The sequence below is a fragment of the Canis lupus genome, chromosome 5, assembly GCF_048164855.1.
Source record: "Canis lupus baileyi chromosome 5, mCanLup2.hap1, whole genome shotgun sequence".
NCBI classification, from domain to species: domain Eukaryota; kingdom Metazoa; phylum Chordata; class Mammalia; order Carnivora; family Canidae; genus Canis; species Canis lupus.
This window is the reverse complement of record NC_132842.1, coordinates 37,542,126-37,560,684: the sequence shown is the minus strand read 5'-3', so window position 1 is coordinate 37,560,684 and position 18,559 is coordinate 37,542,126. Positions and strand designations below refer to the sequence as shown.

The following is an 18,559-nucleotide window of genomic DNA, read 5'->3' as shown; positions in this document are numbered from 1 at the left end:
CAGCAGGGTCTGGGTATGTGGATGGAGCCCATCCCCTGGGGGCTGTGTGGCAACCGCAGTGACTGAACAGCCAAGGATTTTTGGGCCCCTGACAACATCTCTCTCATGACTCTCCCTTTTTTCCTGTCTACGAGGAGAGCTTAAAAATATCCTACCTCCACGTTTGGCACCCCCCAAATTGAATCAGTACTTAACTTGTAATGACTGAGAAGCATGGAGGGCTGCATCTGTTCATCAACACAGGACACCCCCTGTCCTGGAGCTGTCTGAACTGCTCCTTGCTCCCCAGAAGGAATCAGTAACCAAAATGATAATAGGAAAGAATGAGTCTGGAGAGTTGGGCTCTGCAAGAGGGCAGAAAATGCCATTTTACAGAAGGTGCTCCAGGAAGACTGATCGGCAGTCTGCATGGAGCTGAGCTCTGTGCTCAGCTCAGACTGGTAAACATTGGGTTAACCAAGTTCTTTACTGCAAGACTTCTTTGAACCTTAAAGATGCTGATGTACATTGTGAATCTATAAAAAAGGGATGTCTGGTACAGCATTTCCCAAACTTATTTAACCACAGAATTTTTTTTTTCCTCAGAGAGATTAGTGCATTGTACAGCTTAAAAACCTGAGCTCTAACCAATGTGTGTATGGAGCCCCTACCTGCTAAGTGCTGAGGATACCAGAATACAAAGACAACAAGGTCCCAGATCCCAAGGCGTCATCTGTGGGAGGCAGCTGCATGAGGGGACCAGCATGCGGGTGGGGAGGCCAGTGTGCAGGGCAGCCTGGGAAGGGAGCAGCAGTCAGGGAAGGCACTGGAGCTGGAGGAAGCCAGTGGTGAGAGGAAGATGCTGGAAAAGTATGGCAGGACCCATCAGAGGTTGGGGAGGTGGAGAGGTGGGCAGCAGAGAGGGAACAACCCTCTCCTGCCCAATTCCTCCCACCTTTCAACTAGCCAAGCTAGGTGGTCTTTCCCACTTGAACAGTTACTAGAGGATCTGGTCCTCAGTCCCTCCCCCACCCCCACCCCTTCAACCACATCTATGCTATTGAACTTGGGCTAACATCCAGAAGCCAGGGAACAGCTATGCACAAATTCAGTAATTGGAGTCATTAGCGTTGACTCAGAAATCATTTTTTCCTAAGTCTCTCTCTTGGAGAAGCTTTTAAGATCCTTCAAATTAGTTAATGGAGAGTTTAGAAATGAGGCTGGAGCCTCAGCTTTCAGTTCCCCTGCCCAGCCCCCAGCTCTCCCCAACACACTCAAGGGCAACAGTGATGAGATAATCCGGTATCTATTTTATTAAACTCCCATCCATTTCTAGCATACTCTTTATACTCTTTACAAACAAGGATCTCAAAATCTACACTTTCCTGCTCCAAGCCTCCAGGTGTTCAGTCTCCGTTTCCTTCCTCACATTGGCAGGATGACAGTAACACTTCTATGTAAAGCCACTGTGTGAAATCGTGCAAGGGAGCCCCTGGGCCAGGAATCAGAGGGTCTAGGTCTTCTCCTGGCCTGATGACTCATAAAGCCATGTAACCGTGGCACCACTCTGCCTCCCCAGGCTGAAGTGAGGACCAAGGTCCTTTCTGCAGTGAAAGGCCCCATGTGAGCTCAGTAGGGTAGGAGGGCAGACACCAACACCTTTGGTCTATAGCTGAGAAAACAATGCAGCAGGTCGGGTCACTGCTTCAAGGTGACATGGCCAGGACCTGGGTCTTCACATACTTTCTTCTTCTTTACTGGGGCAGGTGCTTGAAGTTCTTTAGGGAGTTGAGTAGGTAACTGGCCTCTGCTTTGGGATTCAAGTTGTGGTATCTCTCTGAGAACCCACAGACTCCCTTCCTCGGGGCTGAAGTGAGGAGGTCTGAAAAAGTCAAGCAGACACATCAAGCATGTAGGCAAGAAACTCGTTCCTTTCAGATTAAAGGTGAAACTGGAGACGGTCCTGAATCCATGGGGGACGAACAAAAGCAGATGTTGGGACTCATCTTGACAATGGCAAGTGTTCCCTATGTTTTAACCATTCATGGAACTACTCTTGCAGTTTGTGCCACCCCTCTGGATCTGTCTCCCCTTTATCTAATTTCACAAGGCTTTTCTTTGAATGGATTATTTTTAATATCTGTCAAACTACGATGTGCTAGTCACATTTTGCATTATAAATTAAATATCCAACGACTAAGATAGAAAATATTAATTAGGGGTGTGTGGGTGGCTCAGTCAGTTGAGAGTCTGCCTTCGGCTTGTCATGATCCTGGGGTCCTAGGATCGAGCCCCATGTGGGGCTCTCTGCTCAGTGGGGAGTCTGCTTCTCCTTCTCCCTCTGTTACTCCTCCCCTTGTTTGTGCTCTCTTGCTCACTCTCTCAAATAAATGAGTAAAATTGAAAAAAAAAAAAAGAAAATATTAATTGGTGTAGCTAAAATCCTCTTGTGAACCACCAGGGCACACACGTCAGTTGGTGGCAAAAACTGAAGTAGTCTGAGCCTGAGGAAACTGAGACATGGGAGGGAATAGGTAAGGGGTTTACTCAAGGTCATAGGCCAAAGTGAGGACCAGGGTCTCTGGACCTTTCAGGAGAGTTTTTCACAGGTCACTGAATGAATCCCTTCTGTGCACAGAACCAGGAATCACTGTGAATGTTTCCACTGCTCATCTGGGAGGCGACCAACTGGGGGAAAGGTCAAAGTCATTTATTAGCCATGCACTTGAGAACCTCAGTGTCCACTGGCATTTCCACCTTGGAAAGGGTCACTGACACCTATTTTTGTTACCATCCACCCTCTCCACTCTCCCCCTTGCCCCCAAACACCAGTGGGAGACACCAGTGACCCATATCCGACCTCACCTTAGCCAAAACCAAGGCTGACGAGACTCCTTTCCAAGGGGTAGTTGTGTTGGGGGAGGGCCCTGCTGGGGGCCCCAGGGCTGGCTCCAAGATGCCTACTTTTCCAGTGGAGGCCAAGGTTCCCTGTGCTCGAGGCGTGTGGGAGGCGAGAGGCTCCTGCCAGTAGCGTATTGAGGCTGAGGAGGGAGGGGCTGGAGAAGGACTTCAATCCTGTAACTGCCGGGTCGCTGGGCCCCAGGGCTGTGAGAAGCGAGAGCAACTCTGACACACAGTGTTGGTTCCTACTTTGGAGCAAGTACTTCTTAAAGGACCTAGCTGCCTCTGGAATTGTCAATCCAGGCCAGCCCAACCAACTCATGAGTGAGCAGGGCTTGTAGAGCCCTCAGAGGGCAACTCAGGGCAAGGAGGCAGTCTTGTGATACTGTCTCTCCTGAAAAATCATCAGAGTAGCTACCACTTCTTCAATACCTGCTGGGTGCCAGGTTGGGTTGTGCTAAGCCCTCAAGAGTCCTCTCAATTAATCCTTACCTCCAGGTAAGGCACCAGGACCACCTTCACTTTCAGAAGTGAAGAACCTAAGACACGGAGTCCAAGCTCAGAGGCAGAGGGGTTAAAACTCAGGTGCATCTGACTAAAAAAAGTGTGCTCTTCCCCATCATGGAGGCAGGAAATGCCAAGTGGACCAAGGGCTACTGCCACCCCTTTCTCCATCGCAGGGCACTCTGCTCAGGGGAGGGAAGCCACACTTACCTTTAGCGGCTGCCTCCGTGGAGAAGAGGGTCTGCAACCTCTCGCGGGCAGGTTCATTGCCCAGGGCCGCTGACTGCTGGTAACATCTCACAGCCTCTCCCAGATTCCTCTGCACACCAAGGCCCTTCTCATAGCAAATCCCCAAGTGGTACCTGCTCTGGGAGTCCTAAAGGGGAAGTGACAGACAGACAGGCACGCAGGCAGGGGTGAAGAACTGAAATGCTAAGGTGGGAGGATGGTGGCACAGTCAGGCATGCCGGGGCTTCATCCGGCAGGTTCAAGGCCCAGCTCTGACCCTCCCTGTCCCAAGGGAGCTTAAGGACGAAAAGCCAGAGGCCCACATTTTCCCAACACAGACGAGACGGAGATCCTTCTGCCCAGGGAGATTCGAGCCAGAGCTGCCTAGGCAGCTTCTGTCACTGAGGCCGGCACTGAAGGCAAGCATAAGTGACGGCCACAGGGAGCAACCAGCCCACCTATGGGGAACCTGGGGGTCAGGCTCCTACTTAAGGTGGAAGAGTCCCAGGGTCAAGAGCAGAGGCTCGGCTTCCCAAAGGCATGCCCTGCATGCTTTTCTGAATCTCTGCTGAGTCGCTGCTGCAACACATACGTTACAGAGAATGTTCCTCCTTTGGAAGTTTAAAAGGCTCTAGATCCTCTCTCCTTTGAGAACGAAAAGCCAGTAGCAGGGAGGGCTTCGGAGCACAACCTGGAGAGCCAGCCAGCCTGGGTTCCAATTGTGGCTCTACCACCTGCTGTGGTGGAACCTCAGACATTATTCTATGCCTCCATGCCTTGGTTTCCTCATCCATAAAGTGGGAAATAATAATAGTACCTACCTTACTGCATTATTATGAGAATTACATGTTAATACATGAAAAGTGCTTAGATTATTGTGATTAGGGGGACGCCTGGTCCCTCAACCACTGACTCAGTGGTTGAGCATCTGCCTTTGGCTCAGGACATGATCCTAGAGTCCCAGGATCGAGTCCCACATCAGGCTCCCTGCATGGAACCTGCTTCTCCCTCTGCCTGTGTCTCTGCCTCTCTCATGAATAAATAAAATCGTAAAAAAAAATTACTGTGATTATTTTCACACTTTCAGTTGCCTACATCATTAATCTCTCCCTCTTTGGTGGAATAGTATCATTATATTGAAGCCCCCAAGTTTAAATTTTATTTTATTTTAAGATTTTACTTATTTATTCTTGAGACAACCACTGAGCCACCCAGGTGCCCCTCAAGCCCCCAATTTTAAAAAAGCAAAATACTCTGTTGATTCCCAACCATGGTCCCATTTCTCTTCTACCTTCTAGCATCAAAGTTCTGGACAGAGTTTCTGTAACAGGCATGCCTAAGTCTACATAATAAATATGGTGGACTCATGGCCATAGACCAGCTTAGCATATAGTACTGAATACTCCTAAGGCCAAAACACCCACCCTGCAACACTGCTCAGTACAAACCTACAAAGACACAACTCCTATTAGAATGGGTGTGAGGACTGTGCCCAACACAGCATTACTTAGCATCCCTTTGTGCACTTCTCCTTCTAGCATGCTGGGTGACTAAAGCAGGCCAAAGTACCCCCAGGCTTGTCCAGCACACAAAGAAGGCAAAGCACCTTCAGCCTGAGGAAGGCTCTGGGGATCTAACAGTGACATTGAGCATCTTGGCTATTTGCATTTCTTTGGAGAAAGGTCTATTCAAGTCCTTTGCCCATATTAAATAGAGTTATTTCCTTTTTTTGTTACTAAGTTGTCAAGGAAGGCAGGCATAGAGGCAGTACTGGCCAGTGACACTGGTCCCCTTCAGATGGCAATGACAGATGACAGAGTAAAAATAAGAAAGTATTCTGATGCCTAAGAGTACACTGCAGCTATCATTGTGTTGGCCAGAAAACACAGAGAACAGCAGCAGCCCCTATGAAGGGCAATTCTAGTACATGCACATGGTTTGCTTTCATCCAATCCTTCCAGATGGAACAGCAAAAAACAAAAAAAACAAAACAAAACAAAAAACCAAACAAACCCAAAAAACAAAAAAATCACAGTCAAGGACACTTGAGGAATATAGCAAACCAGAGACGTCTTTGGTGATTCACACTGGGGTAAAGCTCTGAGATGTCCTGCATTAAAGACACCTGTGTAACTCAGTATTCCCTAACCCCTCTGGACATGTTTTTCCTGCTATTACTTATAAACACTCCATGGAACTAATACAGTGGAGAACAGACTCTGGGTCTTGCAGGCTGGATGCCAATGCCCCCAGACACCTACCCCACTCCCTAAAACTGCTCAGCGTCTTCCAATTTCCCTGAATTGCACCACTCGTGATGATGTACCTGCCCTGTGCACAGCTTACCAAGTGCTTGCACATTGTGACCTCAGATTTTGATCCTCACAACTGCCACCCTGTGAGGCAGTAGGCAAGCGAGGCATTCAGGACTACCCTGATTTTTGAGATAAGGAAAACAGGGAAACAAGATGCTACCAGCCAGGAGTGTGCTGGTAAATGTAATGACTGGCTTTCCAGGGAAATGAGCCCGGCTTTGTAGCATTTAGTAATTTCTGCCATGCAAACCTCCTCCCATAAGCTGATTTTAAGCCACCAACCCCTCTTTGCAGACTGGTGTAAGCCAGCTCCACCACACCCACTAGACCTGCCCAGGGGTCACAGTAAGTCAGTGACAGTTAAGACTCGAAGCTGGCCCAGTGTTCCTCCTGTGCACAGTGGAGCTTGGCACCAGTTCCCAAATCCCCTCCTTCATCAGACTCGCTCCCCAACAAGCCCTGATGCTGGAGAGCGCATACCCCATTGTTGGCTGCAAGCCAAAAGTATTTCACAGCTCTCTGCTCATCCAGGTGTGGCTCCTTGGTGAAAAGCACGCCGAGGAAGGCTTGAGCCTGTGGGTAAGTCAAGAAAGGAGAAAGGTTATCTTGGTCACTCCAGGCCTTACATGCTCCAAGGGCTCAGGAGAGACCCCCCTCAGGCACTCACCTCTCTCAAGCCTGAGTCTGCAGCCTGCTTCAGCATAGATACTGCCCTCTGCTGCTCAGGACCCCACTCGGAGGCTGGGCCTTGCAGCAGGCACCTGGCATAGCGGTACTGAGCCAGGCTGTGGCCCTGGCTGGCAGCCAGCTGGTAAGAAAGGACTGCCTGGGATAAAAGGAGGGACACCCAGTCAACTGGTACCTCTGCAAGCCAGCTTTCCCTCTGAGTGAAATTTGTAAAAACTGTTCTAATTAAATAGTACATAATCAATACAGATTAGTCAGAAAATACAGATAAGCCAAAATTTCAAAATACAGATAAACTGAAAATAGAAACACAAAATCCCAAGAAATTCTGCCTCCTAAAGATCATTCTCTGTTCACCTTTTCATTTACAGCTTTGCAAATTTCTTCCCACATACGCAGGTATTTATACATACACACATACACTCTCACACACACACACACATATATAATGTGAGTATAGGGAGAAAGAAACAGAGAGAACAACAGTCACAATTTTCTAACCTATTTTTTCACTTAACAATATACCAGGAATGTCTTTCCCTGCCAGTAAATATAGATCTACTGCCTCATTTTTAAGGCCCACGTAGATATTATTAATCAATTCACAACTGAAGGAACTTCAAATTGTTTTCCTTTTTTTCTTTTGCCATCATATACAATTCTAAGAAATAGATTCTTGTATATAACATCTTTGCGTAGTCATCCTACTTTTTTAGGATGAATTAATCCATTCATCAACATAAGATTCTAGGTCCTGAGGATATGGCTGCAAAGAAAAAAGACAAAGTCTGTGGCCTCCTTTTGAATCTAGTTTCCTAGAAGTTAGGAGCTTGTTATTTTTCTCTCATGGCTGAGAGAGAGAAGCTGAACTCCCTCCAAGGTGGGCCCACTGCTCATTTCTGGAGGTCAGCTCTGGGCAGTGCAGCTCTAGGGGGCAGGCCTGGGGCCAGGGAGAAGGTGCAGTACCTTGCCGAGGTTCCTGGGGGTGCCCCTGCCATGCTCGTGACACAAGCCCACGTTGTACTGTGCTTTGCTGTAGCCATGGTCTGCTGCTTTCTGGAAGTAAGAAAAGGCTGCCGTGTAGTCCCCACTCCTCACGTTCTCTGTCCCTGCAGAAAGCACAGGGCAGAAACCCAGCTTCTTCCGTGAACTTCCCCACATCCTTGGCCACATACTCACAGGCTGCTTCCTTGCTTTTTGGAGCTAGACACTTTGCATGTTTCCATCCTCCCAATATTTCACTGGTTTGCCAGAGACAGCAGTGGGGTCTGCCCTCTTATACAACATCCTCCTCTTGGTGACAGCATCCCAATTTCCCTCTGGCAGCAGCCCTTCCCCACCACCCCATGTTGGCAATCAATGTGCTGGGCTCTTCCCAACCACTAAGTCCCTCTCTCAGAAAACTGAATCTCAATCTGGTTGAGGCATGAGAAAAAACAGTTTTTGCAGGTTTATTCTGACAGCAGCACTCTGAAGACCCTGTCCCTAAGTTACTACCCCCAGGGATCCCTGGGTGGCTGGGATCCCTGGGTGGCTGGGATCCCTGGGTGGCGTAGCGGTTTGGCGCCTGCCTTTGGCCCAGGGTGCGATCCCGGAGACCCGGGATCGAGTCCCACGTCGGGCTCCCGGTGCATGGAGCCTGCTTCTCCCTCTGCCTGTGTCTCTGCCTCTCTCTCTCTCTCTCTGTGTGACTATCATAAATAAATTAAAAAAAAAAAAAAAAAAAAAAAGTTACTACCCCCAGGATCCCAGGAACTTCCCTGACTTCTGTCCTTTCTGAGACTTGGGATGTCAATAGATCCCAATGGAGTCCTTCTGTGCCTAAGTTAGCCAGACTGGGGGGGCATCTGGGTGGCTCAGCCCATTAAGTGTCTGCCTTAGGCTCAGGTCATGATCCTGGGACTGAGCTCCCTCCTCAGCAGGAACTCTGCTTCTCCCTCTGCCTCTCACCTGACTCATGCTCTCTCTCTGTCTCTCAAATAAATAAATAAGATCTTTAAAAAAAATAAAAAATAAAAAAGCTAGCCAGAGTGGGTTTAGGCTGCCTGTAACCAACTAAATATAACTGGTAACAACTGATACTGTTAATCCTGCTTTAGGAGGAAATCGTGAGAGAGAATGTGAGACAACTGTGACCTGAACTTAGGTGTGTCCGACAGCAAAGCCCATGTTCATTTTATCATCCAAACGATCAAGCAGACAAAAAAACAGGGAAGGGGCTGGGCACAGGTGAGTCCCAATTCAAACCTTTGCTCAAGCTGTCTCTCCTGCCCAGGGTATCTTTCTGCCTCCACTATCAGGCCTTCCCAGCCTATTTCGCCTCTGGAACCTTCAGACCACACTCAGACTTTATACATTCTCTAGGCATTTACTTAATATACAAGCCTTTTTCTATGAACTAAACTGTTTCCAGAGTACAAGCCCTGTCTCCTCAATTAGACTGCAAAATCCTGGAGGCAGAAGCAGAAAAAGAATGTAGAAGAAATAGCTTTGCATAGGGTGAAAGCTCTATACAAATGCAAAATATGATTATGGCTTATGCTCCCTTTGTGTTCAGCCACACTGCTTAGCATTGCTGAATAAATGAATATATGAATGAAGGAATGGGCAAGAAAATTCTCAGAAGAGACTGTCTGCCCATCAAAATCACAAAAAGCTAATGAGGCCGAAGCCAGGTTCCATTCAGCCCATAGTGAATTAAAGTCACCTCCCTGCTGCCTGAAAATTCACTGTCCAGGATTCAGAAAGAGCCCTCTGTCCTTGAGAAGACCCAAGAGGACGAAGGAACCCACCCTGTCCCCATTCCCCAGCCGGGCTCCCTCATCCATCTCTCTTCTCTGTCTCCTCTGCCTCGAACCTAAACCAGGTCACCATGAGGCTTTACTATGCTATCAGTAACAGCTCCAACCCAGTCTCCCCCCGTTTCCTCTGGCATCCATACAACTGCCAGAGAAATGTGAAAAAGTAACTCAGATCATGTAACAGCTCCCCCTGCTCCAGTGTAAAACCCTCCACTGACATCTTATCTCACCTAGGAAATCCATTCCTCCTTGGCTCAGAAGGCATTGCCTGATCTGGCCCCTCCCTGCTTCTCTGACTTCTTTTTCTAATATTCTGGTCATCTCTAAGCTCCAGCCACACTCACCTTTCTTTTGTTCCTTTAACAAGCAAAACTGAATCCTGCCTCAGGACCTTTGTACTTGCTGTTCCTGCTGTTTGGAAAGCTCTTTCTCTAGATGGAAACAAGACTGGCTTGGTGTGTCAGTCAAGTCTCAGAACAAAGTTCTTCCCATCAGTAAGGACTTCCAAATCCAAAGTCGCTCCTTCCCCAGGTCACAGACACATCCCCTATTGATTTTTCTCTATGACATTTACCACCATCTGAAATTCTCTTTGCTTGCCAATGTATTGTTTTTCTTCCTCTCCCAATTCACCTGTCAGCTCCATGATGGTAAGGATTCTATCTTAGGAATCACTGTATCCCTGACACCTAAAATAGGGCCTAGCAAAAGAAATGAATCCCAGCTTCTCACCCCTCTGCCCATTATCTGAGTCACCACGTTAAAAGGCATGGCCCTTAAGCCAAGCCACTGTGCAGAACAAGACAAATGGTGGAGGGGCACCTGGAGTCTCCAGATGTGAGTAAGAGGTTCCTGCTTGTACACTTGGGGGCTTGCTCCAAATCTCAGGAGCCTATTCTTGCCTAAATGTGTCAGAAAATTCAAGGTATCCTCCAAGATTTTCTCTTCTCCTTCTTACACAGTGACAGAATTTCCAGGTAAGGGCACCTGGGTGGTTCAGCGGTTGAGCATCTGCCTTCAGCTCAGGTCCTGATCCTGGGATCCTGGGATCGAGTCCCACATCAGGCTCCCTGCAGGGAGCCTGCTTCTCCCTCTGCCTGTGTCTCTGCCTCTGTGTGTCTCTCATGAATAAATAAAATCTTAAAAAAAAAAAAAAAAAAAAAAAGGAAGAAGAAGAATTTCCAGGTAAGCCCATGGTCATTCAGCTAAAGGCTACATTTCCTAGTCTCTGCAAGTAAGTGAAGCCATAAGCCTACATTCTGGACCTTGAGATGGAAGCCAGTTTTAAGAATGGCAGAATCAGGATCCCTGGGTGGCGCAGTGGTTTAGCGCCTGCCTTTGGCCCAGGGCGCGATCCTGGAGACCCGGGATCGAATCCCACGTCGGGCTCCCGGTGCATGGAGCCTGCTTCTCCCTCTGCCTATGTCTCTGCCTCTCTCTCTGTGTGTGTGTGACTATCATAAATAAAATTTAAAAAAAAAAAAAAAAAAGAATGGCAGAATCATGAGGATGGGTCCCCTGACACACTGTGCCACCATGCCACCACTTGGTTTACCTACCTGGGAGAAAATAAACTCTCTCTTGTTTAAACTACTCCCTACCCTAATTCTGTTTGACTAGCCCCATACCCCTTCCACTTTTCCTATCTGCCTGCCTTGATGCAGGGTCCACCCAGTTACCCAGGAAGTTGAAAGCAATGGAAACAGTGAGCTGGAAGAGCTGCTGAATGGAAGTCACAGCCTCCTCAAGGGAAACAGTTTTTGATTTATCTTGTTCCTGAGGAAGAAATATAAAGATTCATCATGGGACTGTTCATTGGAACTGCCACCTGCCCAGGGGAATATTATGAGGATCCGGAGGCCAAATCTGAACAATACCTGCTTTTCTCCAGTGGGCTGAGGCTGGGCTGGCTTTTCCCTGGATCTGAAGCTACTACTGGTGTGCAGGAAGCTGAGATCACTGGGATCTGCAAGGAAAATGGGTGACACCCAGTCAGGGCAAGGAGAAAGAATGTGGTTTCTCCTTTTCTCCCACCATCCCAGTCTCACTAGCCCCTCCAGCAGCACCACTGCCAGGAAACAAAATCATTCCCCAGAAAGCAGGGGCCCTGCAATAATGACAATTACCTTATCCAGAATACATAGCAACAAATGTCCATCTGTCCAATTACCCACCCCCTCTACCTTTTGCTGATTCTAGAAGGTAGAAACATACCTTCCTCAATGGGATCCTGAAGACTGGATGCCCTCAGAGAGCTGGGTGAAGAGAGGTTCTCGGGCTGAGTGGAGGGTTCTTCCTGGCCCAGCCTGGGTTCCCTGAGACCAGTATGCCTGGGAGCTGGGCCAGCAGGGCTGGGGAGGATGTGCCTCCGAAGTGCTGGAAAGACCCAGTAAGAGCAATCACATCAGAAGAGGGATCAGCTCGGTCTTTTCAGGCTTTACTGAGTGTTCCCTGAGATTTGGGGGAAGACTGTGGACTCTCCTGACACCTCCTTCACACACCTCCACCTCCCTTCTCCATTTCCTTTGCCACTTCCCTCTGTAGGGGTCAAGAGGGGCCCACACTTATGTGGATCTCCTGCCCTAGGTATAAATCATTCCTCTGCCTGAATTCTTCCAATGGTAAGGAGGCATTTATCTTATTCATCATTATAGCCCCAGTACCTGGCACTTTGTTTGATGATAGTATCAATCACGATTATAATCTTAAGAACAGGGATGCCTGGGTGGCTCGATGGTTGAGCGTCTGCCTTTGGCTCAGGGTGTGGTCCTGGAGTCCCGGGATCAAGTCCCACATCAGGCTCCTCATATGGAGCTTGCTTCTCCTTCCTCCCTGTGCCTCTCTCTCTGCCTCTCTGTCTCTCACAAATAAATAAATAAAATATTTAAAAAATAATAATAATAATCGTAAGAACAAGAACTGAAACTAATACTTACTGGGTACTTACTATGTGCCAGGCACTATTCTAACTCTTTGGCATGTATTAACTCCTTTACTTCTCCCCAAAACCTACGAGGTAGGTTTTATTATTATCCCATTTTATAGATGATGAAACTGAGGCACAATTAAGTTAAAAGTGACTTCTTCATGGACACAAGACTAGTATGCAACAGCTTTGGGGCTTGAACCCTGACACTAGTTCTAGGGCCTTAACCACTAGGCAGTACTGCCTGGGTACCATGGTACATAATAGCTATTCAATGAAGATTCATTTATTAATGAATGACTAGCCAGAGAATGCCCCAACTGGCTGAGTGGTAAGCAGGAAGCCACACCCAGGATCTAAAGTGGCCTGGATCCCTGCGGGGCTCCCTCCATGGGAGGTGAGGGGAGGACATGGGAGGACACTGAAGGGCAGGTGTGGCCCACACCCTGGGTGGATAGAACTTCCTCACATTCTCCTTCCTCTGACTTCAGATAGGAAAGGCAAGGAGCTGCTGATGGCTCTTTTCCTGAGGTGTGTCCAGAGATGCTTCCTGGCCCAGAGAAACTCTCAGCCTATCCCTCCTGTCCCTGGGACTAAGAACTCACAGGAGCACGGATGCCACAAGGGAGATGAAAGGAAATGGTCCAGGGGACTGTGCCAAGAGCCACGCTCCACTTGCTGAGGTCCTGCTGGTAGGGATGACTGGAAGTGGATCTGCCTTGCCAGCTGCAGGGCCAGCACGGCCAGGGTGCCCTGGGAAAGACAGCACGTCAGGGCCCGGCTTTGCACTCATCACCTCCTCCAGCCTCATCCTGCAGCTCACACATCACTTCCTCGAGAAACCTTTCCAGACTCCTGGCTGAGGCCAACTCATACTCTCCCAGTGCCCACACTTCCCCTGTAGAGCCCTGGTCACCCTGGTACTTAAATCATCACCTCAACAATTATTTAGCTAAGGTCTGTCTCTCCTGTTAGTCTCTAAGCACTACGAGGGTAGGAATCATGTCTGCTTTGCTCATCAATGTATCCCCGGAGCCTAGAAGAATACTAAGATAAAGAACTAATATATACATGCATGTATTTATTAAATGCATAATGAGTTAGTGAATAAATAAAGTCTAAGCAGGCAAGAAATAACGTGGTAAGCTGGGGCTTGGCCACAAATGCAGTGACAGGTTACAGGTCCCCATCAGGTTCAGTCTCTTTCTCTAGCCTGGAGTACAACTCTTCCCTTCCCTCTGCCCAAGCCACCCCACTACAGACACATTCACAGGTACAGACTTGCTGAAGGTGTCTCTTCTCTGACAGGTCTGTGGAAGACCTAAGCTAGCTCCTAGCCCAGTGAGTGTTTGCTTTTCTCTGTCCCTTCCTGTACACACCCAGTACGTATTTATCACAATAGGCTTTGGGTACGCTGGTAAAGAAGTTACAGTCTCTGTCCTCATGCAGTTTACATTTTCACTGAGGGAGAAAGACAAAATTCGAGTACACAGAGAAATAAGCACAATAACTTTATGATAAATGCCAAAAAAGAAACAAACCAGGAGTTTACACAAAGCATAAGGGGGAGGTCTGACAAAATAGGGCATCAAGGAAAGCCTCTCTGTAGGGGTGATGGGTGAGCTGAAGCCAGAAGGAAGGGAAGGTGCCAGCATGTAATAACAGGGACATGTATCCATGGCAGTGGGGACAGCTTGTACTCAGGACCTTTCACAAAGGCAGTGAGGGACAGCATTAAGACCCCTGGATTCCAGGTCCAGTTTCTAGAAGGACTCTCTGTGGAATTGCTTTAGGGCTCCAATCTTTGACAAATTGGGAAAATGCTCTGCTCTCCAAGGTACGTTATGCCCCTAGTCCGCAGCTCCACAGAGAGAAGTGGCCCTGCCATGGAGACTCCAGGCTCCATTCTATTGATGACACCAATATACAGATGAGTCAACTGATGCTCAGGGAAGTCAAGTCACCTGTCCAAAGTACACAGCATGGAAGTGATAGGGAAGACACGTGACAGAAGCAGAGGCACATGTGCAGAGCCTGCATGGCAGAGATTCTGCCTTGTTGGACCTAGTGTGCGCTACTGAGCACTGACTTTATAGATCAGGGTCAACAAATATTTTTTGAGCAACTAATCATGGACCAGGATCTGTCCTGTGCACACCCAAATACTTATTACAACAGGTGCTGGGTACACTGGCAAAGACAAGTTACAGCCTCTGTCCTCATGGAGTTTACATCTTCATTGAGGGAGAAAGAATTTGAGTGCACAGAGAAATAAGCAATAAGCTGTAGAGCACAGAAGCTAAGAGCATGAGCTCCTGAAGAAATATGGCTTCCCTACTTCATAGCTTATGACCTTAAGCATGTTACCTAAAGTTTCAGAACCTGACTTCCTTTATCTATAAAATGGAGATTATATTTCCCTTCCAAGATAATTTCTAAGGATTAAATATGGTAATGCATACATAATACTTGCATTAATACATAAGAAGTTAGCTAATTAGTATTATTCATTGTAAGCTTCATCAAGGCAAAAATCATATCTATCGTATTCTCCACTGTGTCACTAGCACCTAAGAAAAATGCCTGGCTCAGAGGTATTAAAAAAATGTTTATTGGAAAAAGGAGGAATAGGGCAGGGGGATGGGAAGCAGCAATACTTCCCCAAATAGGCTCCAATGCCATGGGTTAATCAAATTTTGAGTGTGGGGACAATGATGCCCTAGCTCTTGTTTCTAGGCTCTATTCCCATGCAGGATCATTCTCATCCACACAGAAGGTCAAGTACAGAGCCAGGGAAGGCTTACCCATGATAGGGCATCCCACAAGGAGTTTGAGGAAACACGGGTAGATATCCACTGGAAAGCATCCTTCCATCCATGGGACCTTGGGCCCCTGTTTGTGCCTGGGCCTGGGCCATGGTGGCCTGCCCTAGATAAAGCAAGAAAGGTTATCAACTTCTATCCCAAGTGAGAGGAGGAGACCAGAGGAAGAGATGGGTGACAGAATGGAAGTATCTCACCTGTCAAAGCTGGTCACAGGGACCAGCAGGTTGGACGAGGCAGTCTGAAACCCATCTGGGTTGGTGGACTTGGGCGTTACCCCGCGGAGGCCAGGTCCCAGCAGTCGGGGAAGAACTGTGTAGAACAACAAAGATCAATCACCTCGACATACACAGAAATGAGGCAATGGTGGCCCCACCGATCTTCCCTCTGCTGCTTGACAGAGCCCCATCCCAGGAACCCAGGAATCACTGGCATCTCCCTCTGCAGTTCTTAAACAGGCACATACGTGGGACTCTTGCTTAGTACAGTTTCTGAAGTGCCATCCTGAACCAATAAACCAGGATCACTCAGGGCATATTTTGAAGATGCTCCCCAGGTGTTCTGATGTCCTCCCAGTGCTGACAATTACTGTTACAACAGAATTACCAGACATTCACACACAAACTCCCTCCACGTTTGAAGCTCCCGGTCCCCAGATCCCGCCCCTTCCCACCGCCCCCCCTCCACTGGCCCCGCCTCATCTTTCGTAGACGCTGAGCTCCAGCTATCCGACTCCTCCCCCTTCCAATAGCCCCGCCCATCTCCGGGACTCTAAGCTCCACCCTCTTCCCCTGAGCCCCACCCACACCTCGAACTCCCGCGGCGCCTGACGGGCGGGTGCAGCCCCGCCCCCCCTAGGCCCCGCCTTCCCTCGCCTCCAGCCCCGCCCGCTAACGCTTGGGCTGCGTCCTCTGGCCGGGCCTCTTCCTCCCGTTCGAAGTCTCAGCTGCCTAACGACCCGCGGCTCTGGCGCCCCTTACCTCGGCCCAGGAGTCCCGGGAGGCGCCACATGTCGCCAACGGCATAGGGAACTCGCAGTCCGGAGGCCGAGCCCAGACCCCGGGGCGGCGGCTCGACGGGCCGCTGCGGCACCCTCCGCGGGGCCGCGGACTGAGGAGGCGCTCGGCCGGCCAATTAGAAAGGAGAGCGGCCGGAAGGCGCGCGCCGCGCTGCAGGAAGTGGGGGTGCGGGCGCCTTTGGGGCCGGCGAGGGCGGGGACGTGGGCCCCACCTCCCCGTGGCCGAGGGGCCGCCCGCCCGGAGGGGAGAGCGCGCGGCGGCGGGAGGTCGCGGGAGGTCGCAGGTGGCGAAGCCGGGCCGCGTCAGGAAAGGGACTGCGGGGACGCAGGGCTAGGGCGGCCTCGGAGCAGAGGACGACTTTGCAAACGCCGTGGAAACGCGAACGGGGAACCCTGTTCCCCAGCCCCGCCACGGGACGAGGCGGTGGAGGCCGGGGCCGGCGGGGGAGGAGAGGAGCGCGAGCGTCCGACGGGAAGCCGGGAGTCCCAGCCGCCCCGGCCCCGGCCCCCGCCCCGGCCCCGGCCCCGGCCCCGGCCCAGACCGACGGGGTGGGGTGAGCGATGGAAAGGCAGCAGCGTTCTGCCTCCGGGCCTCCGGGCTTCCGGCTCTGGCTCAGCGTTGTGTCGCCGTATATGCTCCTCATATATGCTCCTCACGACCCCTTCCTTCCCCTCTCTGGGCCTCGGCCTGTGCCTTGATAAGGATCTGATGGAAGGATTTCCACTAGTCTTTCCTGCCTTGACAGAAACAACCTGAGTTGCTTTCGGAATACCTAAGAGGAGACTCCCTCCCCACCCACACGTACACCGTTAGAGTCCTCATCCTCAGACCCACCCGGTGTTATCTGTGCATTTTGTGTGGAAGAGAAAGGTTCTTCTTTCACCACACTAGAAGCTATAAAATAAAGGAACTCATTCAAATGTAGGATGCTTATACTTCCACTGTCCTCTTTTCCCCCAGATACGTGACTTTTGGTTGGGTGGAAGGCTACACCTGCGGAAACAGTTTGCTGGGATCACCTATTTTTAGACCCTGGCATGTGATAGGAAGTTGTATTTGTTCAACACTACTTGAGCCATATGGCAGCCTCCATCCTAGAATCTGAGATGACAGATGAGTAAAGAACATTTGTAGCCTCGACGAACACACGGTCCAGTGTTTTAAGAAGGGCCTCTGGTGTTCCACAAATGGCTTGAATCGGAGCTTTCTTACTTCCTAGCTATGTGTTCTAGGGCAATTTACTTAAGCACTTTAAGCCTCAGGTTCTTTATAAGATAGGCAGAATACCTTATGAAATTGTTGAGGATAAATAGTACATTTAAAATGTTTAGGGCAGGGATCCCTGGGTGGCGCAGCTGTTTGGCGCCTGCCTTTGGCCCAGGGCGCGATCCTGGAGACTCGGGATCGAATCCCACGTCGGGCTCCCGGTGCATGGAGCCTGCTTCTCCCTCTGCCTGTGTCTCTGCCTCTCTCTCTCTGTGACTATCATAAATAAATAAAAATTAAAAAAATTTTTTTAAATGTTTAGGGCAGCCCCGGTGGCCCAGGGGTTTAACGCCGCCTTCAGCCCAGGGCAAGATCCTGGAGACCCGGGATCGAGTCCCACGTCAGGCTCCCTGCATGGAGCCCGCTTCTTCCTCTGTCTGTGTCTCTCGTGAATAAATAAATAAAATCTTTAAATAAAATGTTTAGCATTGCCTGTAGCACGTAGTAAGCCTAACATAAGTGACTGTTCATTGCAGTGGTGGAGGTGAGTAGCCAAAAACAATAGATAGGTTCCAATAGAAGCACGAGCGCTGCGTTATGGGGTACTGAGGCACGATTCAGAAAAGTAGTTGCATTTGAGCTGGACCTTTACATAGGAGTGAAGAGTTTGCTAGGTGGAGAAGGGAGAAAGCAATTGGAAGCGAAAGAAACAAAAAATAAAGGCCCAGGAGTGCAAATATTGGGAAACTATTCAGAGATATCGTTGCTTTGGGATTTGGGGCAGCCACCTTTCACATTCCTTGTGTTGCTGCCTCAAAATAACCAGCGTGCTGGTTTGGCTCTGTTCTTGCTCCTGGGACTTCTGCACCTTTCCTCCCGTCAGCCTGTCTGCAGTTCTTTTCAAGAGCTGGGCCACATCCAGCTCTTCAGTGATGACTCCCCAACTGTTTGAGCCCTCACTGTTCTCTGCTTTTCCCAATTCCTGTAGCACTTAATTTCTTACCACACAATTTAGCAGTAATTATATGTTGTCCTGTTATTTAATTATCTCATTTGTGTAAGTCTACTCTCCCCAGTTCTTTCCCTCAGGGGAGGGATGGCATTTGCCCATTTTGTGGCCCACATAGAACTTGACATAAATTGTCAAACAATGTCTCTTGACTGGACACCT

The 18,559-nt window shown here is 49.3% G+C and overlaps 1 protein-coding gene across 3 annotated transcripts; it reads right to left on the bottom strand.

Annotated features, from left to right (window-relative positions):
• Positions 1 to 1,269: 1,269 nt before the first annotated feature.
• DELE1 (DAP3 binding cell death enhancer 1) lies at positions 1,270 to 16,317 on the bottom strand. Of its 3 annotated transcripts, XR_012031148.1 has the most exons (14): positions 16,144 to 16,305; positions 15,361 to 15,475; positions 15,146 to 15,269; positions 12,947 to 13,094; positions 11,630 to 11,791; positions 11,293 to 11,381; positions 11,095 to 11,191; positions 7,581 to 7,723; positions 6,595 to 6,753; positions 6,408 to 6,500; positions 3,595 to 3,760; positions 2,845 to 3,084; positions 2,567 to 2,667; positions 1,270 to 1,861 (listed from the first exon to the last, which is right to left on the bottom strand). XR_012031148.1 is itself a non-coding variant. In XM_072826263.1 (13 exons), the coding sequence occupies exons 1-12, from the start codon at positions 16,172 to 16,174 to the stop codon at positions 2,846 to 2,848; spliced, it is 1,566 nt and encodes a 521-aa protein (XP_072682364.1). In that variant the 5' UTR covers positions 16,175 to 16,317; the 3' UTR covers positions 1,270 to 1,861; position 2,845. The 3 variants fall into 3 exon arrangements, 2 of the variants coding, with proteins under 2 accessions (XP_072682364.1, XP_072682365.1); XM_072826263.1 differs by lacking the exon at positions 2,567 to 2,667 and having other exon boundaries at positions 16,144 to 16,317; XM_072826264.1 differs by lacking the exons at positions 2,567 to 2,667; positions 2,845 to 3,084 and having other exon boundaries at positions 16,144 to 16,309.
• Positions 16,318 to 18,559: the final 2,242 nt, after the last annotated feature.

What these genes read in the sequence shown, in the direction of transcription:
- DELE1 (XM_072826263.1), bottom strand. Translation starts at nt 16,174, where the DNA reads ATGTGGCGCCTCCCGGGACTCCTGGGCCGAG. An exon ending in TGTGGGATGCCCTATCATGG is followed by an intron (nt 13,095 to 15,145) that starts GTAAGCCTTCCC and finishes TGTCTTTCCCAG; the next exon opens with GGCACCCTGGCCGTGCTGGC. An exon ending in CAGACTCAGGCTTGAGAGAG is followed by an intron (nt 6,501 to 6,594) that starts GTGAGTGCCTGA and finishes ACTTACCCACAG; the next exon opens with GCTCAAGCCTTCCTCGGCGT.